Consider the following 20,305-nt stretch of genomic DNA (forward strand, 5'->3'; position numbering starts at 1 on the left):
TTATGGTATAATTTCTAAACATCGTGGATACATTTAATGGAAAAAATCTTCTTTATTACAACTTTTTTTCATAGTTTGTCTAAGTTGAAGGTGCACATCAAGAAGTAGCACTGTACAAGCCTTCAACCTAAGTGACCATATGGGTGATCTGCCTTGAGTCTGTGCATGCGATTTCAGAGTAAACATCTGTGAGGCTCAGGCACAAAAACAAATAAAACAGAGGACCTTAAAAGACTCTTTCAGACAGTTTTTTTTTTGGCCTCATTTCCACTATGGTCCAAAGATTTGTACTGAAGCTTAAATGTCAAGCACATTAATCCCCTGACATATCAAAAAATTGGATGTTTTTTTAAATGTAGTTTTTACAGGCAACCATACTATGCTTTAACCTAGTCTATTGGTCAAATGGTTGCTTTTGTAACTCAAGAGTGCAAAATAGTGACTGAAAACAAATGCTGAGAGGAGTTGACCAACCAGAGAAGTTCTGGGAAAGGTTTCTTTGTTGAAAAAGGCTCTTTTGTTACAGTGAGAAATACTCACGATTGAAAGTAGTGTATATTTTTGATTAAAAATCAGAAATGAGCAGAAGTATTTTGTGTTAAATCAAGTGATTTGTGGACCCATCCATCAACCCCAACTCTGTTTGTAGTGTCTTTGTGGCTGCTACCACAAGATGCCATATGACCAAAGTAGAGTGCAGACATTTTACAGTTGCAGCATGAGATATATCTATTAATAAAAATCAGATAATTTCTCTGTTTCATGTTCTGATTTTTCCCATTAGTTGCTCAAGTCCGCCTCAAATTGCTGGCCTGCCCCTTTAGTTGCTGAGGTGATTGTCCTTCTTAATTTTCTTCAGTTGTGTTCCAACTGAATATGAGGAAAATGTGGACTTTAAAACATTCTTCATTTTACACTGTATGACTTTTCAGCTGGTGGAATAAATATGTGGTACTGCTGCATTTTGCGGCAATAGTTTTACAGCATGTTTTGCAAATTACCACATTTTGTGCAACATCCTCCTTGTTATATCCAAACGACAACGAGTCGCATTCCCTCGCTCGTCTGAAATTGATGCTGTTGCCATATTTTTCCTTATCTGGTAGAATATAAATAGGCATGGTGAACACAGTGGTTGGGAGGGTTGGATTGATGATGCATTCGCAGTGTGTGGGAGAAAAAATAAACTCAGTCAATTACATGCAGACAGCTTAATATTGCCTGTGCAATTTATGTTTGGTGGTTACAATAAAGCCATTTTAACCATTGTACGTGGAAAAACTTGTGATACATAGAGTATATCGCTCACCGCTAGCTCCAACAAGACTGTGCTATAAAGTGCTACTATTAAAGTACTGTGTCATACATTACTGTAATATTCTAAGATCGCTGCATCTTACTATAACACACAAATGTTTTTATCTCAGTGAAGTTCTCTTAAAAAATCAGTAGCTGACTAAAATTTGCACAATGGTACATATTAGGCCCCTCAACGTTCCTATGTATATTATGGATACAGATATTATGATATCAAAATATTGCCTAGCAACTGCATACCAACAGGCTAAATTGACCTGTTTGTTTTTATACATCTTTAGCACCCCACGAAAGCATTGTGTCATTTTTATTTCACAACAGTAACATCATGTTTACACACTCAAAACTTGAATTGGCTGTGATATATCATGACATCATTATGCTGCATAGCCGCCTCCTAACAATGGTCTAAAGAAGACCAAAAAATATTGCGGCATTCATTAGATTATTAATATGAATTGCTGAATTTGGAAAAAACAAAAAACAAATCCTAAAATAATGGCATTGGTATTATATATTGTTATTTACACCTGTGTAACTTGTTGGAAAGATTGTGATTTGGTTTAATACAGAAAAAAATAATCTGCTATGGGTTGAAACAAGGCACTTTTGTTGTTTAGATCTAAACAAATGAGAGTGAGATTACAAACCCCACTCTGCTCTTTGCATGCCTAATTGTCTGATCACGCAGATGTTGCACTATTAGACATTGTACTGTTTCTAGTACAATACTCAACAGTTAAAGCTATAAAAAGCTATCAACATAAGATTATTTCTACTTACATAATAATAGCACTAATAATACTTTTATTTATTTATTTATTCTTAGCACATATCATGTTTCAAAGTGCTTGACAGATTGTGGCCATTTCCTTTTTTTTTTTTTGCAGCAGTAAACCTTTTTTTTTCCTGGAATGTCTGTTGAAGTTTAATAATCTGAGTTTGCCACATTGCTCTGGCTCTGAGAGGATTATCGTTATATGTTTCACGGCCCCCTCAAAGCATCGTTAGCACTTTTTTTAATTTTATATCAACCCACTGAGGCATACATCTGTCTATAGACCTGTCCTTACATGTGTACATGGCAGTGTGTGTGTTTGTGTGTGTCTGTGAGTAGACTGTCAACATTAGATAAGCCTCTTAGATACTCTCCATTGACATGATTAAGAGAAACACACAACAGCTGCATGAATATTTCTTTGAAAGTGTGTGTGTCTTTCTAAGCAGTATCAAAACAAGGCGGCCATATTGTTACTTTCTGTCATACTGTAGCAGGATTTCAGAGATGAGATAATGTAACAGGAAGTGACATGGTAAGAGTGTGATGGTGGATAATTTTGGAATGGATCATAACAAAATTTATTTTAGGATGAGTAGAGAGGCAATTAATTTAATGAAAAACTCATCAATTCTTTAATTAGTCATTTAAATATTATGCTAAAACAAAAACGTTTACTCTTCTGAGTAAAGGGCTTTGTGCGTTGATGAGAGTCATTAACAAAACATTTTATAGACATAAGGAAAAAAGCAGCAACTTGAAGCGATGCATTGAGTGGATTTTAGATTCAGCAAAGGTCATAGTTTACTGCAGGCACTCTCTCTTTCCTCACAAAGGCACAGACTCATAGTTATCTGGGTTTATACTGAAATCTCATTAGGCTGTGATATTCTGCAGCGTATAGGAGCAGCTTATGTTCTTTCTCTGCCTTTATGTATTTCACATAAAAGCAGTGTGTGAAGGAACTGGCATCTTTTTAATCATGGTGATTTTTCAAAAAGCTTTTCATGTTCTTTTCATGTTATCCCTTGTTTTATGTTCTGCTGGCTTTGTGTTTTTGTCATTATGCTTCTGTAGGTTCTTCTGTTTCTTGAAGTTAAAGGCAATTAATTTTGTTAATCCATTTTTTTTTTCAATTTGTCAGCAAATAATGAACTTTAAATTTTCCATCCTGTCTCTTCCAGCCCTCAAGCCCATTCAACCTAATTTAAGAATTCATCTTTAAAAACTCTATTCTCTCCTTATTTCTCTTCTCTTCTCAGCCCCCACCTGATGGTAGATTGCAGGTTTTATCATGTTAAAAGGGAGTTCTTCTGTCCTATAGTCACCAAGTGTTTACTAACTTGAAATAGTGTGGTTGTTGGGGTTTTCTCTTTAATAATTTAGGGTCTTTACCTTGGAATATAAATTGCCTTGAGACAACTGGCTCCATATAAATAAATTTAAACTGAACCAAATGCATATAATTTTTTATTGATTTTTTTTAAAAAGTGTTTGGGTGCTGCTTTTTTCATTTTTACTATAGATCAAACATCAATATTTTATAGTACACTTTAATTTAGAGCAAATGGGCATTCACGGGATAAATGTCTGTGTCTTAAATGTAAACAGATGGCATAACTCTATCACTTTTCAATTTATCTATCTATCTATCTATCTATCTATATATATATATATATATATATATATATATATATATATATATATATATTTACCAACAATGTTATACCAAAGCTTTAGTTTTTACTACTATAATACATCTATTATACCAACTAACTAACTAGCTACTTTTTTTCAAAAGTTTCATATCAGCAGTCTTTCATTTAAGTTGTTATTCAGTATTAACTAGAGAGACAATTATTAGTGATACCTAAAAGCTGCCTTTTTAATTTATTATTTTTTCCTTTCTTTCCATCTTTTCTTTTCACTGTCAGTCACCATCGATTCACTGTATAAGGTGACAGAGGGCGGTCAGTCGGACATCTTCCATCGGCATGCGGATGGCACCTTCGACCCTGCCTGCTGTTTCACTGTTTATCATGGAAACCACATGGAGTCCCTTGACCTGGTGACATCAAATGCAGAGGAAGCCAGAACCTGGATAACTGGTCTTCGCTACCTGATGGCCGGAATCAGTGATGAGGACTCTTTGGCCAAACGCCAGCGTACACACGATCAATATCCTTTAAACAAATAGCTACAGAGAAATCATGAACATCGGTTTTCTAGGAAGGAAAAGAGTTTTGTATTCATATTTTTTTAAGTTCAGAAGGAAACATTTAATCCTTTAAAATAAAATTCTTCACCACAATGCAAAGTATAATTGTTTTCCTTTAGAAAATAACTTTGCATTCATGCACGTTGTCAAAAAAATTATTTCTACTATTAAAGCTGGCAATCAGCATATTTTTGCCTAAACTGTTTTCATCCATGTTTGTCAGTGTTTCCTATTAAACAAGTGGAAATGCAAAAAATGATCCTGACAATTTTTATAAACATAGAAACATAAAACCTACGTCTTTTTCCTTAATGTGTGTGTGTGTCTCACATGGATGAAGCAGACATTTGAAGAGGCCGATAAGAACGGAGATGGCCTGCTAAACATTGACGAAATCTACCAACTTCTTCATAAGCTGAATGTCAATCTGCCACGCAGGAAGGTCAAGCAAATGTTTCAGGTTAGAATATGAAACCATTCCAAATCAATTTATATAATTTATTGTATATAAATATTTAGGTCAACATAAAGGTTTTCCATTTTAGCACATTAGAGGAGCTCAGCTGTTGTAATTATTATGCCTGTGTATAATTCAAATATATATGTTAGAGATATTTAGTAGTATTTTAGCCCTTATGCATGAGATAATTTTATAGGAAAAGAATATTTTAGTAGTGATAGTGAGGAATGTACCGGCTGCAGAAACCAGGAGTGTCAGTCTCATTTTTCTTCATGGGGCAAATACAGCCCAGTTTCATTCTGTCTAAATAAGTTTAAGTACACATTCAACCCAAGAGATGCCCTGAGAAAAATTATTGCAATTTCAACACACCATTTTCAACTTGGTTTTAGCTTCTCTACACTATAAAGCAATGCAGCTGGAGTAAATCAAGGAAACTAATTACTGTTGTTCACTGGGATTGCAGAGGCAGAAATAAAGCAATAAATTATATGTGAATTCACAGATAATTTCTATTATTATTTATTTTTATTTACCTTTAATGGATCAGTAATTTTTATATCTTTATAATTAAGAGACTGTAAATACAGTTAAACATTCACATTTTATGCCCTCCTCATCTGAAATGTCCACATTTTTCAAAGCCATTCTTTGGGCAGGATTGGACCCTCTTGTAGCCCCCCTGCCACAGACTGTATATACCGCAGGCTTTTCTAATGTTAATTATTGTGTACTTTAGGAACGTACAGCATTAAAAATAAAGCTCTTACTTTTAATTACCACAAAAACAAACATAAATGACACATGGCACTCCCTCCCCAACAAATGTATCCAGCCACAAAGACATCAGAAGTAATTACAACAATCTGACAATTTGTTAATTAACTGGGCCGATTAATTAATTCTTACGTCCCATCATCAAAAAAATAAAACTCAACCGCTTGATTGCCTGTGTAGGTGTCCTGGCACAATAGGCAACTAGGGCCACAACTGTCAAGTTGCTCAGGTATGACTACATCAGAGAAGTGTTGTTGTTCTCTCAATTTAACAAAAACAAAAACTCAGCTAAACCATACTTAATGAAATCATTGGTGGGCCTATTGCTCAGATGAAGAGGCTGAGAAATGGTTTCAGTGCCTTTAAGCTTTTAAATCGCTCTTCATGAGAACATGTTGTGTGGTAAATCCCTATTTAAGCCAAGAATTACATCATTTTTTAAAATAAATCTAATTTGCTGATATGAAAAATCTGAACAGTGTTAACCCCTTTAAGCCTCCTCTTCTCCAGTCTTTCATTAGTTCACAGATGATACAGTGAATCTCAGAATATTTCATCCTCTCACAATGGAATAAATTGAAAGTGTTCAGTCTCTGCATTTAGATTAGAAAGAAAATTTCCTCAGTATATCTTTTTCCAGTGACGCACCAGGAGACATCATCACCTGAACAGCTTTTGGAGCTTAAAATATCCAGAGTCTGTCTGTTTTCTGTCCATGTATTCCAAGTCAATCACAGTGATTTCTCCTTTTCGTTGTGTGTAGATTCTGTCTATGATCGAGTCCCCAATGCTCACAGTGAACTCATTATGGGATTGCGATGGAGGCATTAGCTAGTATTATTAGATTTAGTGTCGAATGGGCCTCTGTGAGATCCAGGTAATATGAGATGTTGGATCCCACCGAGCCGGTGGAGCGTGGTGGCAGGATAGAATAAGGAGCGAGCTCAGCTGTGTATGTCCCCTGGAAACATCTAGTGAGATATGAGTATAGGAAGAAAAAAAAAAGAGAAAGTGGTAATGTGTTTATATATAGAAAAAATGCTGGTCCATGGTGTCTGCTTGGTGCTAGTGTGAACCTGTGCTGTATGAGTGTAAAAGGATGAGACAGTATGCAGCTACCGTGTGCACCCCTGCACAGTTTAAGACTATTTGCATGTTGGTAGGATAATAGCTTTTCACTTATAGGACATGGAATATGAAACTTCTTGCATTATGATCATTTGGATCAAATATCAAGGAACAGATAAATTAACAGGTGGGAAGAACTCATGGCACTTTTCATACTGCAGACAAAATGTCACATTGAACTACAGTTTCACTGGGAAGAACAAGCGCCAACGGTAGATTTATTCAGAACTGAAGAAGATTAACTTAACATGACACAGAGTACAACAACGTTCAATCGTAATAGTTTTAATTGTGAAACAATGAGCAGAATTTCTGTCTCAGAGAAGCCTTGTGCTGATAATCACACTGCAGAGCTTGAGTGTGCATGAAAATAATGGGCTTTCCAAGCTATAGTCATATCGCCAATGACATATCACTCTGTCATCATCACAGGAAGCAGACACAGATGATCAACAGGGCACTCTCACATACGAGGAGTTCTCTGTCTTCTACAAGATGATGTCTCTGAGACGGGATCTGTACCTGCTGATGATGGCATACAGCGATAGGAAGGACCACCTGACAGCTGAAGAACTGGTCAACTTCCTGCACAACGAGCAAAAGGTGCGCCAATCGAATTCTCAGCAAAGGATGTTAAAACCCATCACAGATTTATAATGAGACGTCCAGAGTCTCAAAAATCAGCTCTCTTAATTTTAATTTGGCCTCAGAAAAGAGATTCATTATATTCCTATTCACGCTCTTCTTGTTGCTCCAGTGTCTAACTCCCTTTGCCTAAGCTGTCTGCCCAGAGGAATCTGCTCCACTAAGCCAATGTATTGCATCTAAAATTGGTTTGTGTCATGGGAGCACTTGGCTTGTTTTATATGACTTTTCTATGCTCTTTTTCTTTCTTCTCAAGGTTTTCTTTTTTCTTACAGAGTTTTTACTTCTCTTACATTTCAATGGTGTAATTTTTCATCACGCCCCATTTTTTGTTCCCATCCTAATATACTCAGGTTAATATGTTTCTAAAATTGAGCTGCTGAATTTAGTACAAAAATGGGAAGTAACACTGACTACCTTGACCTTCTAGACTTAAATGAAACTGGGTATTTACTGCCTTTCAAATGCTGCAAATATAGGTCTTTTCACATTTTCTGTTACTTTTTTCTGTATAGATGACCAATGTGACTCCAGAGTATGTTGCAGAAATCATTGACAAGTTTGAAGTGTCAGAAGAAAATAAACAACAATGCGTTATGGGGATTGAAGGTAACTTTAACTTCTTTATCCTCCCTTTCAGAGTTTTCTATTTGCATTTCTAAATCTTGGACGTTGTCAGCCTCTCTCTTTCCTTCCCTGTGTTTGTCATGGCACATCATCACTTTGCAACACCAATGCTTATTACTTTTATTTGCAATTAGTTTTCATACTCTTAAGATCAAGACCAGCTATTGATAGAGTTGATGCCATTTTGGTTATTTGGAGGTGACAAAGGGGCCAGTTAAAAAAATAAAAATTAAATTATGAAACATTATTTGTATGTCTCCAGGTTAAAATTCATAAAAATATTTGACATTCATAAACAATTTTTCTTAATATTGGCTGTAAATTCCAATCCTCATAATAGAAATTCTATAAACTGCTGGCAAGAAATGATGGGAACTATAAAAGGAGGACCATGAATGGTTCTGATTTTTATCTCTGAGTGTCATTTTAAGTATCATCCCATGTACTCAAAGGGTGACCTTAAAGGAGGAGAAGGCGTGAGGATGGATGAGGACAGCCAAAGTGTGAAAATTGGCAAATCAGAATGTGGGTGGTGGAAAAGAGAAAAGTCAGTGAGGCCAGAGTAGATGAGGGGTGGGAGGACAAGGGGGTAAGACTAATCTTGTCATCTGAGGCATGAAGTCCGCCATTGTCTGTATGTCTGGCCAACCAGATCGGTATGACCGTGTTGCAACTCTGAATTATGGGTGTCCAAATAGAAGTCACAGGATGTACATGTTTTTCTATAGCATGAAGAAAAAGATGTGCTGTACAGTTTTTGGTCTCTTAACATCTGTGTTTCCAACAGATGTTAATATTAATGCCTCCAAGTGTGTTGTTACAATCTAAACTTAATCTCAATATACCATGGTCAGGCACATGTGATCAATCACCAAATTTATGCTACATTTTTTAAATCTCTTTCTTATTTTAATTCTCCTCCTCAGTCTGCTTTCCCACATTAACTCTCTGCTTCTCCTTTCTTCCCTCCTTTCTTTTCCTTATTTTCGCTTGCTCTTGGTATTCCTGTCTCATTTCTTTGCATTCTCGCTGGATGAAAGGAAACTTTCTTCCTTCTTACTCCCCTTCATGCTGTACCACCCCCCCAAAAGTTAACAATGTGAAGTATATATAACAGTGTGGCTTGAAACCACAGCGCTGTGGTTTTTAGAGTTATTTGTGATCCATTTGTAGTTTTGTAGAGACTGACTTGGTGATCAAGAGATGTGGGTAGAAGTTCTGAAATAATCCCATGGATTGTTATTCAAAAAAAGAAAAAAACATTTTACTAGTTTAGGAAAAATAAAGATATATATAAAAAGGGGGGTTAGTCTATTTCACACAAAAGCTGTAAAACATAACTGAAACTATGGTTTCAGTATGGATGTTTATTTTTCCCCTGTAATTTCTTTTGTTAATTAAAATTCATATTTTTCTTTCAGGTTTTACAAATTTCATGCGCTGTCCAACGTGTGACATTTTCAACCCATTGCACCATGAGGTAAATCAAGACATGGACCAGCCTCTGTGTAACTACTTCATCGCCTCCTCTCATAACACCTACTTGACTGGAGATCAGCTCCTCTCCCACTCCAAGTCTGACATGTATGCCTGGGTGCTGCAGTCTGGTTGCCGCTGTGTAGAAGGTAAAGATATAGCTCTATTTAAATGTGTGATCTGACCCATTGCACGGAAGACATTAAGCATGTAGGAAAAAGTGGGAAAAAGGAAAGTAAAAATATTTAAATGGATGATAGATGACTTCCATTACACTACATCACTGGGTCTACTGCTTAATGGTTCATACTGTAGAACAGTACCCTCATTAATGTAACTAGTAACACCTGAGCCTTTCATATTGTAACTAATCAGTATGTCTGCAGTGAAAATGTAGTACTGTAATTAGACAAAAATGTTTGGTGGCTCATAATAGTAAAAAATGATCTTGATTTCAGCATGTACTAAATTATGTTGTTTGTGTGTGTTTTTTCTCACTGCATGGATCCTTTTGGGGACAAAAGAGCTTCACCTCAACATAAAACACAATCTTACAACCTGTAATACCCCAACTGGTCATAACATTTAAAAACATGCAGAAGAGCTGTGAAATCAAAGGTTATTCAAATACATTTTGTGTTTCCCATATGGAAAGTTGAACAGCGATAACAGACTAAAAACTCACAGCAGTAGCATTGTGTTGCTGTATTTTCTTCCGAGGAGAGAACTGTGTATAAATAGTTTCAGTATTTATGAATCATTGCTCCTTCTTCTCCTACAGTGGACTGTTGGGATGGTCCCGAAGGAGAGCCGATGGTCCAGCATGGCTACACTCTGACCTCAAAGATCCCATTCAAGTCTGTCATAGAGACCATCAATAAATATGCCTTCATAAATAACCAGTGAGTCAAAACTTCTCTGTGTTTATGTGTGTGTGTTTTTTAATGTGTGTGTCTGGAGGACAGAGACAGAGTGAAAACTAGACACTTCCATTATCCTATTATTAGTGATGGGATTTCCGGCTCTTTTTAAAGAACCGGCTCTTTCGGCTCGGCTCACTAAAAAGAGCCGGCTCTTTCGGCTCCGGACCGGCTCTTCAGGTTGTTTTGTTGCTTTCATTAATTTATTATTAACAATAATATAAAATTATGCACAAAAGGAATTACTAATGTACAAAAAGTGGTTTTATTTATATATGTTTATATATAAATATATGCGGTGGCCCCTAGAGACAAAGCACGTACAAACTCCAAAACACATTTCTAGCATGAACTGAACTTCCAAAACAGAGCTACCTAGATTACTTAAATTACACAATTGAAAGCATATGTGTATTGTTTGTGTATTTATACACAAGCACTCCTATATATTCAAATAATTTAAAAAAAAAGTTCATTTACCTGTTATTACCACACACCAAATCCGGTCATTAGTACTTGCTGGCTTGTGTAGCCACTAGGTAACAAAAGCTCAACACTGCACCTAGCATTCTGGAGCACTTCTGTTGTGTTTTATACGTGTTTTGAGTTTTTATGTGCTTCTGAGTTTGTACGTGTTTTGGAGTTTGTATGTGCTTTGTCTGTAGGGGCCACCGTAAATATACTTTTATTTATTCACGCTACATAAAATATAATAAATAAATCATATAATACAAAAACCAACTATTCACATTTCAACTTTTAACTATTTAAATTTTCAGCTTTTTCCTTTTACAAATTTAAAGTGTAACAACACAAAACACTGCAAACCACAACACAATTAAATATAAACTAAAATATGAAAACAAAAAGAACATGCATATTCTCTGTCATATGGACCTGCATGAATAAACTTTCTGAATCCTTTATCATTCACAACTGAAAATAGTTGTGAATGATTACTATACCTTTCTAATGTGACGTTGTTGTCCCTGGCTCTCTTTCTCTCTCTCTCTCTCCCTCCCGCTCTGTTCCTGTGCTACTGAGTGTAACTACCGCCCCTCCCCCCTCTGCCCAGCGTAAAGCACAAGGCTCGCATGCTGAGTGAAGCGGAAAAAAAGTGTGAGAGAGAGGGTGAGAGAAAGAAAAAAAAACAAAACCACAGCTCGCGATAAGGAGCCGGCTCGCATCGTCAAAGATCCGGCTCTAAGAGCCATTTCGTTCGCGACCAACACATCCCATTATTTTAGTGGGGGAGAAAACAGCTTTGAATACTAAATGGAAATTATGTTTGGCTTATTTATCCTTCAGTTTACTCACTAACATGATATAAACATAATTTCTGTTTTTCACACTGTTATAACGAAATATTGGTGAGTACATTCAAGGTTTCCCCAGAAATGTTTAAATACGAAGTTGCAGAAAGTAGATAATAAGAGAACACTGTGATTCCTGGCACTGAATAGCACCTATTACCCAGCCATCTGTTTAGCAGCACTTCCTCTAGCTCCCCAAGGAGCCACGGTTTGTCTCTGTTAGGTCCAACATTACCCAAACAAAGTGCTGAATGATGCAGCTTCCTGCTGCCACATTGGCTCAATTTGACATCCAGTATTGCAGCTTCTTGTGATGGCAGCGATTGTGTTATAAAACCATTTATCTGTTTCTAATAAAGACGATATTGGAGTACCCTCAGTTTCTGTAAGTAAACAAAAAGTGTGACTACATTTGGCAGCATGTTGAAATGTTTGGTAAAGTTAATTAAAAGTCGTATGCCTGTTCTTTAACTTATTTTCAACTTAACTTTGTTCATTTTTGAGACATTGTTGGCAGAAATATACAGCTATTTTAAGTTTAAAGGGAACAGATTGACGGCATGTCCTATTCAGAGTTTGCCTGTAACTGTCTACTTTAAACCTTTAAAATTCATGATACATGTTCTATAGACCTGTATAACTACTATGTTACCTAGCTGGATCAAATATTTGTAATAATGGGTCATTATCCGTTTGCATTGTTAAACACAGTCTGGTCAGTTTTGTAGCATTTTGCGTACTCTGAGCAAAGACTATAGCCCCTACACATCAGAACATGTCTGCCTGCCTGAGGTAGATGTATAATTTATTCAATTAGATGCTGGGATGTTGTTTTTCTTAACGATGGAAATAATACCATGATTATCCACTTAAGTTTTTTCTGTGGTCTTTCAGACCTTCTTATGGTCCTGAGCTGGTCAGTTCATTTTTCGTTTTTCATGAATGTACTAGATTGTTTATTTGGCCACTCCTGAAGTTTTTGCTGTCTTTTGCACTTTGCACTTTGCATTGCATTTTTTTAACCTCTTGTACTACCATCTCTTTAGGCCCCGTATTTGAAAATCGAAAAAAAAAAAAAAAACGTACATAAATGAATTATCTCCAGGATTTTCGTCTAACTGTTAAAACCACCCTGAAATTTAAAATTTTGTTTAATTTAGTTTTAGTTACTTTTTGAGCTTCTGTAAGTAATTCTTAAACAGTTAATGTCATGGCGCTGGGTCTGTGATCCAGTGTTTATGTAATTGGACCTGTTTAATTCCGATTTATTTAATATTCTAAGGTTTAGTTTCTGTTTGTTGTTGTATTTTTGCTATGTTTAGTATTTTTTTTTTCTCAATTCAGGGGCTGCATCCTTCTGAGGCCGCATTTGAAGGCCAATTACGTCATAGCAATGCAACGAAGGCTGTCCCAATTTGAAGGCTGCTCCAAATGCGGCCGACAGTTGCTTTCTTTATTTCCCCAAATTTGAAGGATGGGTCGGGTGTATCCTTCATGGCCCAACCTATCCCAGAATTAATAGCGCGGCACAGCCAATTCCAGTTTCCAACAATGGCGGCAACTACTTATTTGTAATATTACTCTTATTACTCTTTTCAATACTTATATCACTCTTTCTGGGTCAGAAAATAAACTTTTAATATATTTTCAGGTAAGAATGTAGGTGTGTAAACTTCAAATATCTGCTCGGTTTATCAAGACATCACATATTTGCAAAAGTGCTCTGACATTTTCTGAGACGTCTGTTACCCAGCAGCTCGATAGCTGACCGGGAGGTAAAGGTTCACTAGAGCCCGGCGAGACCAGTGGACTCCCAGCACATCATTTTCAGACCCCGCACGGTCTTTCGCTACTCAGGTTAAACATGATACATAAATCACTTAGATAACTTAAAAATGTTATTGTTTGGCTTTTTTTCAGTGTTTTATTTGTTCCTGAGTAAATCAGTTTGACTGAGATTAAAATCATAGTTTTCACACAGCTAAATAAACATCAAACAGAAGACTGATTAAACAGAAGTGTGAGATGGTCGAGAATTTACTCCAATGTCCTGTTATATTTTACATAGAAAGGAGCAAACGGCTGAGTTTATTAAACTCCACCGAGACAGCGGTGACGCAAATCTGAAGGCTAGACCGTCCCATTTCATGTCCTCGCACTTCCGGCCTTCTCGGTCTTCAGAAGACCCGGCCAACACAGACCGCGAAGGTCAGGTCCTCAGAAGGATGCAGCCCCTGAATTGAGACACAGCTATTGTTTACATGTCCCTCTCTTCTCTCCCCATGCGGGTAGTGGTTCTTTCCATCTGTTTGTCATCCTGTCAGTGGATCAGATTATTTTATGTTTGTGACCATTTACTTGGGTATTTTGCCTTTTGTTCCTGTTCATTTTTTTCTTCTGAGTTTGGTTCTGTGTTGGTGAGTCCTTTTGGGTCCACAACTCTGCCTGTGACACACCTACAACTGCAGTTATGACAGATAATGGATTTTTATTCATCACATAACTGTTTAATTCCACTGTGGTGTAAAGCAGCAAAACTACAAAAAAATGTGCCTTTATCCAGCAAGTTATGGACCTGTACTGAGTACGAATCAATAGTTTAAGCCATTAATGACCCAAGAAATAAAACAAAGATTTCATGATGATGCGCTCTAGTATAAAATAAATGTTTAGTATTGTCATGTGAAACTTGCCAGTTATGAAAAAATTACTGATCCTAATTAACTTAAGTGTTTATAATAATAATGACAGCAAGAACAGACTAATAAAATGAATGTCATGTGCTTTATTGCTCTCTTTTCTCTCCTGTTGCCATTTTCACTTTCTATATTCAGTAAATTTTTTATCATCAGTGCCACCTGTTAATGAGATTAATGGGCCCGAGGCTATAATGAAAGAGAGTGAGTCTCTGCTCTCCTGCATCACATGCGCGCACACACAAACAGGCACAAGCACACATTAAGCAGTTCATTGGGCTGCCTCAGTGTTTCACCTGGGAGGAGCTGCTAGATGTTTGAAATGAAATGACTCTCTCTCTGTTGTCTCTTTTTGTCTTTAGCTCTTTGGCAGAGAACTAGTGCCTGCGTCTGTGTCTGTGTCTGTGCGTGTGTGTGTGTGTGCGTGTGTGCGCACGTGCCCATGTCCCTGTGTGTGTTGTTCATGCAAGTGTGTGTTACAAGGATCAGAGGTGGGAGCGAAAGCGAGGCTGTGTCCCCTGAGGGAGAGCTGTCAGTCTGACAAACCTGACATTTGAGCTGTACTGCTGTGTGGCCACAAGTCATTTCACCTTTTCTAAATGAAAACACACACACACACACACACAGCCCACTGACTCGCATACACCATGCCATGCCACAGAGGTGCAGCTGTATTTTTATGATTTACCTCCTCTTTGCTCTGTTGAATTGAGGTGAGAAATGGGAGCACAGTTTGAAATGTGATTTATGATCATGTCAGCAGATCCATCTCACTTCAGTCCATTGATTTCGTTTAAGGCACATTTTGAGAGTGTGGACAGCGTTTATGTAACTTAAAGAAAGCTGAGTATGTGTCTTGTTCTCTTTTTTTTAAAGGTATCCAGTGATTCTCTCCATAGAGAACCACTGTAGCATCCAGCAGCAAAAGAAGATTGCACAGTACCTGCGAGAAATCTTTGCAGACAAACTGGACATAGGAGATGTACTGAGTGGAGACTGCAAAACATTACCCAGTCCTCACAGCCTGCAAGGCAAGATACTCATCAAAGTAAGAATAAGTCTAAAGTGGTTAGACGAATGGAAGATGGACTGACAGTGCATGCTTTAAATGAATGAATGTCTTACTGAATTCAAATATGACTTGTCAGTTAGTACACTTGTGAATAAATGCAACTGCATCAGTAGTGTGCTGATCATATGCCAATTTTACTTCATGTGCACGAGTTCAGAAGGTACTGCCAGGCCACTAACTATTTATAAACAGATGAAGTGAAGGAAGAGGAGCAGGGAGTGGGAGAGGGTGTGGAAGTGGTGCAAAACTAGGTCAATGTATTAATCATAGGCAAGAAAGAGAGAAGAACGAGACACTAGTATATGATGAGTGAGGCTTTAAGTTTTGTTAAATACAAAACACAAAAGTCTGCAGAACTGCTGAGCTCCAGTTTAATGATTAAATTATTTTAGTTTTCGAGGCAACATTGATTCAGAGGATCAAATCTTCTTCAGGGTGCTGGATCAAAATATAGTCTTAAAACTTTTGAAGAGAATAAATTTTTTAATTGCAGCCCAACCTTGTGCCGTCTTTATGCTTTTTCTGAGATGTTGGTACAATTTTGTCTTGCACTTTATTTTTTTTTGTGCTTGGATGTGTGAATATTTTTTAAAATAACCATGACAACTAATTGTAACTAGCAATGTTGAATTGAAAAATATTTTAAAATACAACCTACCACATACAACATCACAATAAATCTTTGAAATATCAAAGTTTATCATCCTTATTTATTTATTTGTATTTACCAAATTGAAAAAAAAAAGAAACCCCAAACAGTTTCTTGTACTTATTGAAGAAACTCAATATATTGCAATTTTCCTCAAATGACAGATCATAATAAAAAATGAAGTTTTTCATGAACTTAAAATTAAGTTATCTGAGGCTTGTGACATTTCACTTTGTCCTGCTGTAAGCAGCCTGTCAGCAGATGGTAAACTGGGGTCATAAAGGGATGGACATGGTCACCAACAATAGTCGGGTAGGCTGTCGTGTTGGTACTTAGGGGCCCAAAGTGTGCCAAGAAAATGTTCCTCACACCATTCTATCACCAGCAGCCTGAACCATTGATACAATGCAGCATTAATCCATGCTTTTATGATATTTACACCAATTTACATTTCTGCCATGTGAATACTCCAAGAGAAATCTAGACCTGTCAGACTAGATTATTATTATTATTTTTAGTCCAGTTAGGTGAGCCTGTGTAATGTTTCCTGTTCTCAGCTGACAGGAGTGTCATCTGGTGTGATTTTCTGCTGCTGTAGCCCATCTGTTTCAAGGTTTGACATATCATGCATTCAGAATTGCTCTTTTGCATACCAAAAAAGTTGTTATATGAGTTATTATTGACTTCTTTTATATTTTATATTTTCTGTGTTTCAGACCATACTCTGTAAACTCTAGAGATAGTTTTATTAGAAATTCCAGTAGATCAGCAGTTTCTGAAATATCTGACCAGCCCATTTGGCACCAACCAGCAGGTCAAAGTGCACCTTTCTTCCACATTGCAATGCTTGGTTTCAGCTTTAGCAGATGTGCATATACCATGTGCATATACTTAAATCTATCCATGCATTACTATTGGCTGGTGAGATATTTGAAGTTGACAGATGTACATAAAAGAGTGCCTGGTTAGTGTACACAAATGTTTCCTTTGGGGTAATTTTAATAGTTTTTAAGTTGGCATGTGACTGTTGTAGTTTGCATCTTAACAGCAGCCAAAGTAGGCTTCTTACCATAGTATGCTTCATGATAATTTTGTATTATGTCATTTAAAGATGAAACATGATTGATTTTGAAGTTTCTTTTAAGCTTGTTCACAGTACACCTCAATGTGAACAAGCAATAACAAAACAGACTTACCAAATTTTTTGAAAACACACACAATCTTTTGTGTATTACTAAACTGGTGTACTTCCACATCAATCAGATATATTCTTCAGTCGATGTAATCATATAGATAAAAGCAACAATTTAGAGTAACCTTACAATGGATTTTGCACTTGCAAGTTTATCTAAGAACATTACCATGTCTAGCCTCACAAGCTTATCTGTTTAGAGCAATAGCCTCTCCCAAGATGCAGTAAAGGTGTCCAGCAAAAATGATCTGTAAATTGCGCTTGATCTAAAAAGACCTGAGACCCAAGATCCTTATCCACCAGTGCAGTAGGAGTTGCCCAGAGACTCCAAGAGAGGGTCCAACAAAAGCTTTCATCATTTGTTGGATTTCTTTTTTATATATATGTAAGAATGAGATATAGTGCAGCTTATCTGTAATGCTGAAGAAGGTCTGCATTGTTCTCTGTGAAAAGAAAACCTGGATCTGTCTTAAATGGTCAGATGTCTGCAAAGTTAAAGAGCATTATTGATTTTCTATAAAGGCCCTTTGCTCCCCCATCTTTTTTGTCCCTCTGTTTGAGAGGCTTTCACCTTTCTCAATAAACCAGAAGAGCAAGAGCAGAAGAGGCCAGACAGTCACAAGACAATGAAGAAAACGGGCGTAAAGATTTTTGACAGTCACAGATAGATAGAAGGAAAGGGGATGTATTACTTGCTGAAGTGAGGGTGGTGATGTACTGCAGTAAGCATAGAGTATGCCATTGATAGTAGAAGAAGACGCTTAGAAAATTTTAACTCCCACTCACACCTCCAGAGTGGCTTACTAATGGGCTTCCACTGTGTGCTGAAAGGAGTGCTCGGAAAGCTTCTCAGAGACTCTGCAGATGACTGTTTAGGATGTATGTGGTTGCACATATGTGTGTCTTTTGTTGTCTTCTGTGCTCATATCCTTTAATTTTTGCCTGCTGAATCTAGTAAAGCATCTTCAAAAATTAGGAGGATGCTCATTATCTGCCTGTATATATTCTGGAGTCAGAGATATTGAATTGTGCTGTGTTATTCTTGGACCATCTTAGAAGTCCAAGCAGAGTGGGTGTTCATGTGTATAAAAGGGATGAGCAATGCATTTAAGACATATGCATGGGTCAAATGTCTATCCTTTCATGTCTTGGTCTGTGTTTTTTTCCCATGCAGGGAAAACGCCTGCCTGCCTATCTGTCTGCAGATGCTGAAGAAGGGGAGGTGTCCGATGATGACAGCGCTGATGAAATTGAGGACGACTTCAAGCTCAAGAGCAGTAATGTAAGAGAGAGGAATAAATCTATGAATGATGATGTGCACACACCGAAGCATAAACCCTAAAATTATCATGTCCAAATAGACATGTTCTTTTGCATTACTTGAAACCTTCTTGCTTGTTTTCAGTTAGATCCTGTCATAATTTCTTGACTTTTTTTTGTATCTATGCACTTAATATATACATTAAACAATCTGTATCACAAATAGAAATATTGGAGTTGTCTTAAAATGAGTAAAATGAAAGGTGTTCTTGGGTGACTGATTACACTTCCAGTGTGCTTGAGCGTCTTATTTTCATGTTATTGTCTTTCCCTGTCACTGATGGTTTGCACTTTTTTTAACAGCATGCATAATAACACAACATGCTCTTATACGATCCATAATAATGACTATTATCAACACGTTCAGACAATGTTTTGACTGACACAAATATAAAGAAAACAAAATTGTAAAGCTAAAATTGGCTGCTTTTAAGAATAGCTTTTCTTTGCAATTGTTTTTCCATCAAAACACTAGTGACAATATTTAGAAATGTAAATAAATAGCATCTACTCTAACTTCCTTGAAAAATATAAAATTCATAAAATGCATTTACTTATATTCTCAATGGAAATAATTGGAAGTCATAGCACTTTTTTTTATAACAACTGTGCAATAATAATGGTGGGTAATAGGGTGGAAACAAGAAGGTAATAAGATCAAGTTATTATCACTTGATTACCAAAATAAATTCATATTATTAAATAGGTATTTTCTTGTACCAACAATATTTGCACCACAATAATATTACCCATAATATGGAAACCAATATATGCTTATTAGGCAAAACCAGTTAGCAACAGAATATCATTATGTTGGTAACAGTATTATAATATGATGATAATATGATTATGAGCAGAGATGGGCAGTAACGCGTTACTTGTAACGCGTTACTGTAATCCGATTACTTTTTTCAAGTAACGAGTAAAGTAAGGGATTACTATTGCAAAAACGGTAATTAGATTACCGTTACTTTCCCGTAGGAACGCTGCGTTACTGCGTTACTAAAACCGTGATTTTTTTGCGAGAATGTCTCATGATAATGACGTAAGCAAGTGCGACGTTCGTGACAACAGCTGTGTGCAGATCAACAATGGATAATATATCGAGTGCGGGAGAGAGTATGAGCATGCAGCGTTTAAAGCGTGGAAGTACTGAACTTACTTTAAGTTTGATTCCATAAAAAGTGACAAAAACATTAGTGTCCGTTGTGCGTGGGAAGAAAACTTACAGCGAAAAAAACCCTAAACTTCCAAGCAAACACCGAATGCGCTACGACATAATAGGAAATTCACAGAGAAACTCGCGGATTCTTCCACTGACCGCTGCGGCACACCTGCACCAGGGTAAACTGGCCTACCCTACTCCTGCTTTACAGGTGAAAATAGAGCAAAAGGAGACTTTATTTATTCTCTGCTGTGTTTTACTTGCATCTATTTGAAAGAGTGAGTGTAAACACACAAAAAAAATTAATTTTATGTGCTGGAATGTGCAGAAAATAGGTTTAAATATTAAACAAATTTCTTCCAGTCAGAGAATGTTGCACATAATTAAATTTTTGCTTGATGCATAAAGTTAAAAGATTAAAACTAATAAAACAAGTTTTAAAAAGGGACTTTTCCATTTGATTACATTTTGTATGATGGATTATGTAGAAAAAGTAGAATTGGGCTGAAAGATCTATTTCTTTATCACCTATTCAGGTTGTAAATCGTGTTT

At 36.6% G+C, this 20,305-nt stretch overlaps 1 protein-coding gene across 4 annotated transcripts in view; it reads left to right on the forward strand.

Moving 5' to 3' along the window:
• Positions 1-20,305, forward strand: part of plch1 (phospholipase C, eta 1) — a 59,103-nt gene that overhangs the window by 21,281 nt on the left and 17,517 nt on the right. For all 4 annotated transcript variants that reach the window (XM_084950343.1, XM_084950344.1, XM_084950342.1 and 1 more), the window contains exons 3-10: positions 4,030-4,273; positions 4,644-4,773; positions 7,111-7,281; positions 7,839-7,932; positions 9,372-9,575; positions 10,208-10,328; positions 15,232-15,403; positions 18,443-18,550. In XM_084950343.1, coding sequence (XP_084806469.1) covers positions 4,030-4,273; positions 4,644-4,773; positions 7,111-7,281; positions 7,839-7,932; positions 9,372-9,575; positions 10,208-10,328; positions 15,232-15,403; positions 18,443-18,550 — 1,244 coding nt within the window. The remainder of the gene's footprint in view (positions 1-4,029; positions 4,274-4,643; positions 4,774-7,110; positions 7,282-7,838; positions 7,933-9,371; positions 9,576-10,207; positions 10,329-15,231; positions 15,404-18,442; positions 18,551-20,305) is intronic.

This window comes from Perissodus microlepis, chromosome 14 (assembly GCF_051167445.1).
Source record: "Perissodus microlepis isolate ML-2025 ecotype Zambia chromosome 14, ASM5116744v1, whole genome shotgun sequence".
Classification (NCBI taxonomy): Eukaryota; Metazoa; Chordata; class Actinopteri; order Cichliformes; family Cichlidae; genus Perissodus; species Perissodus microlepis.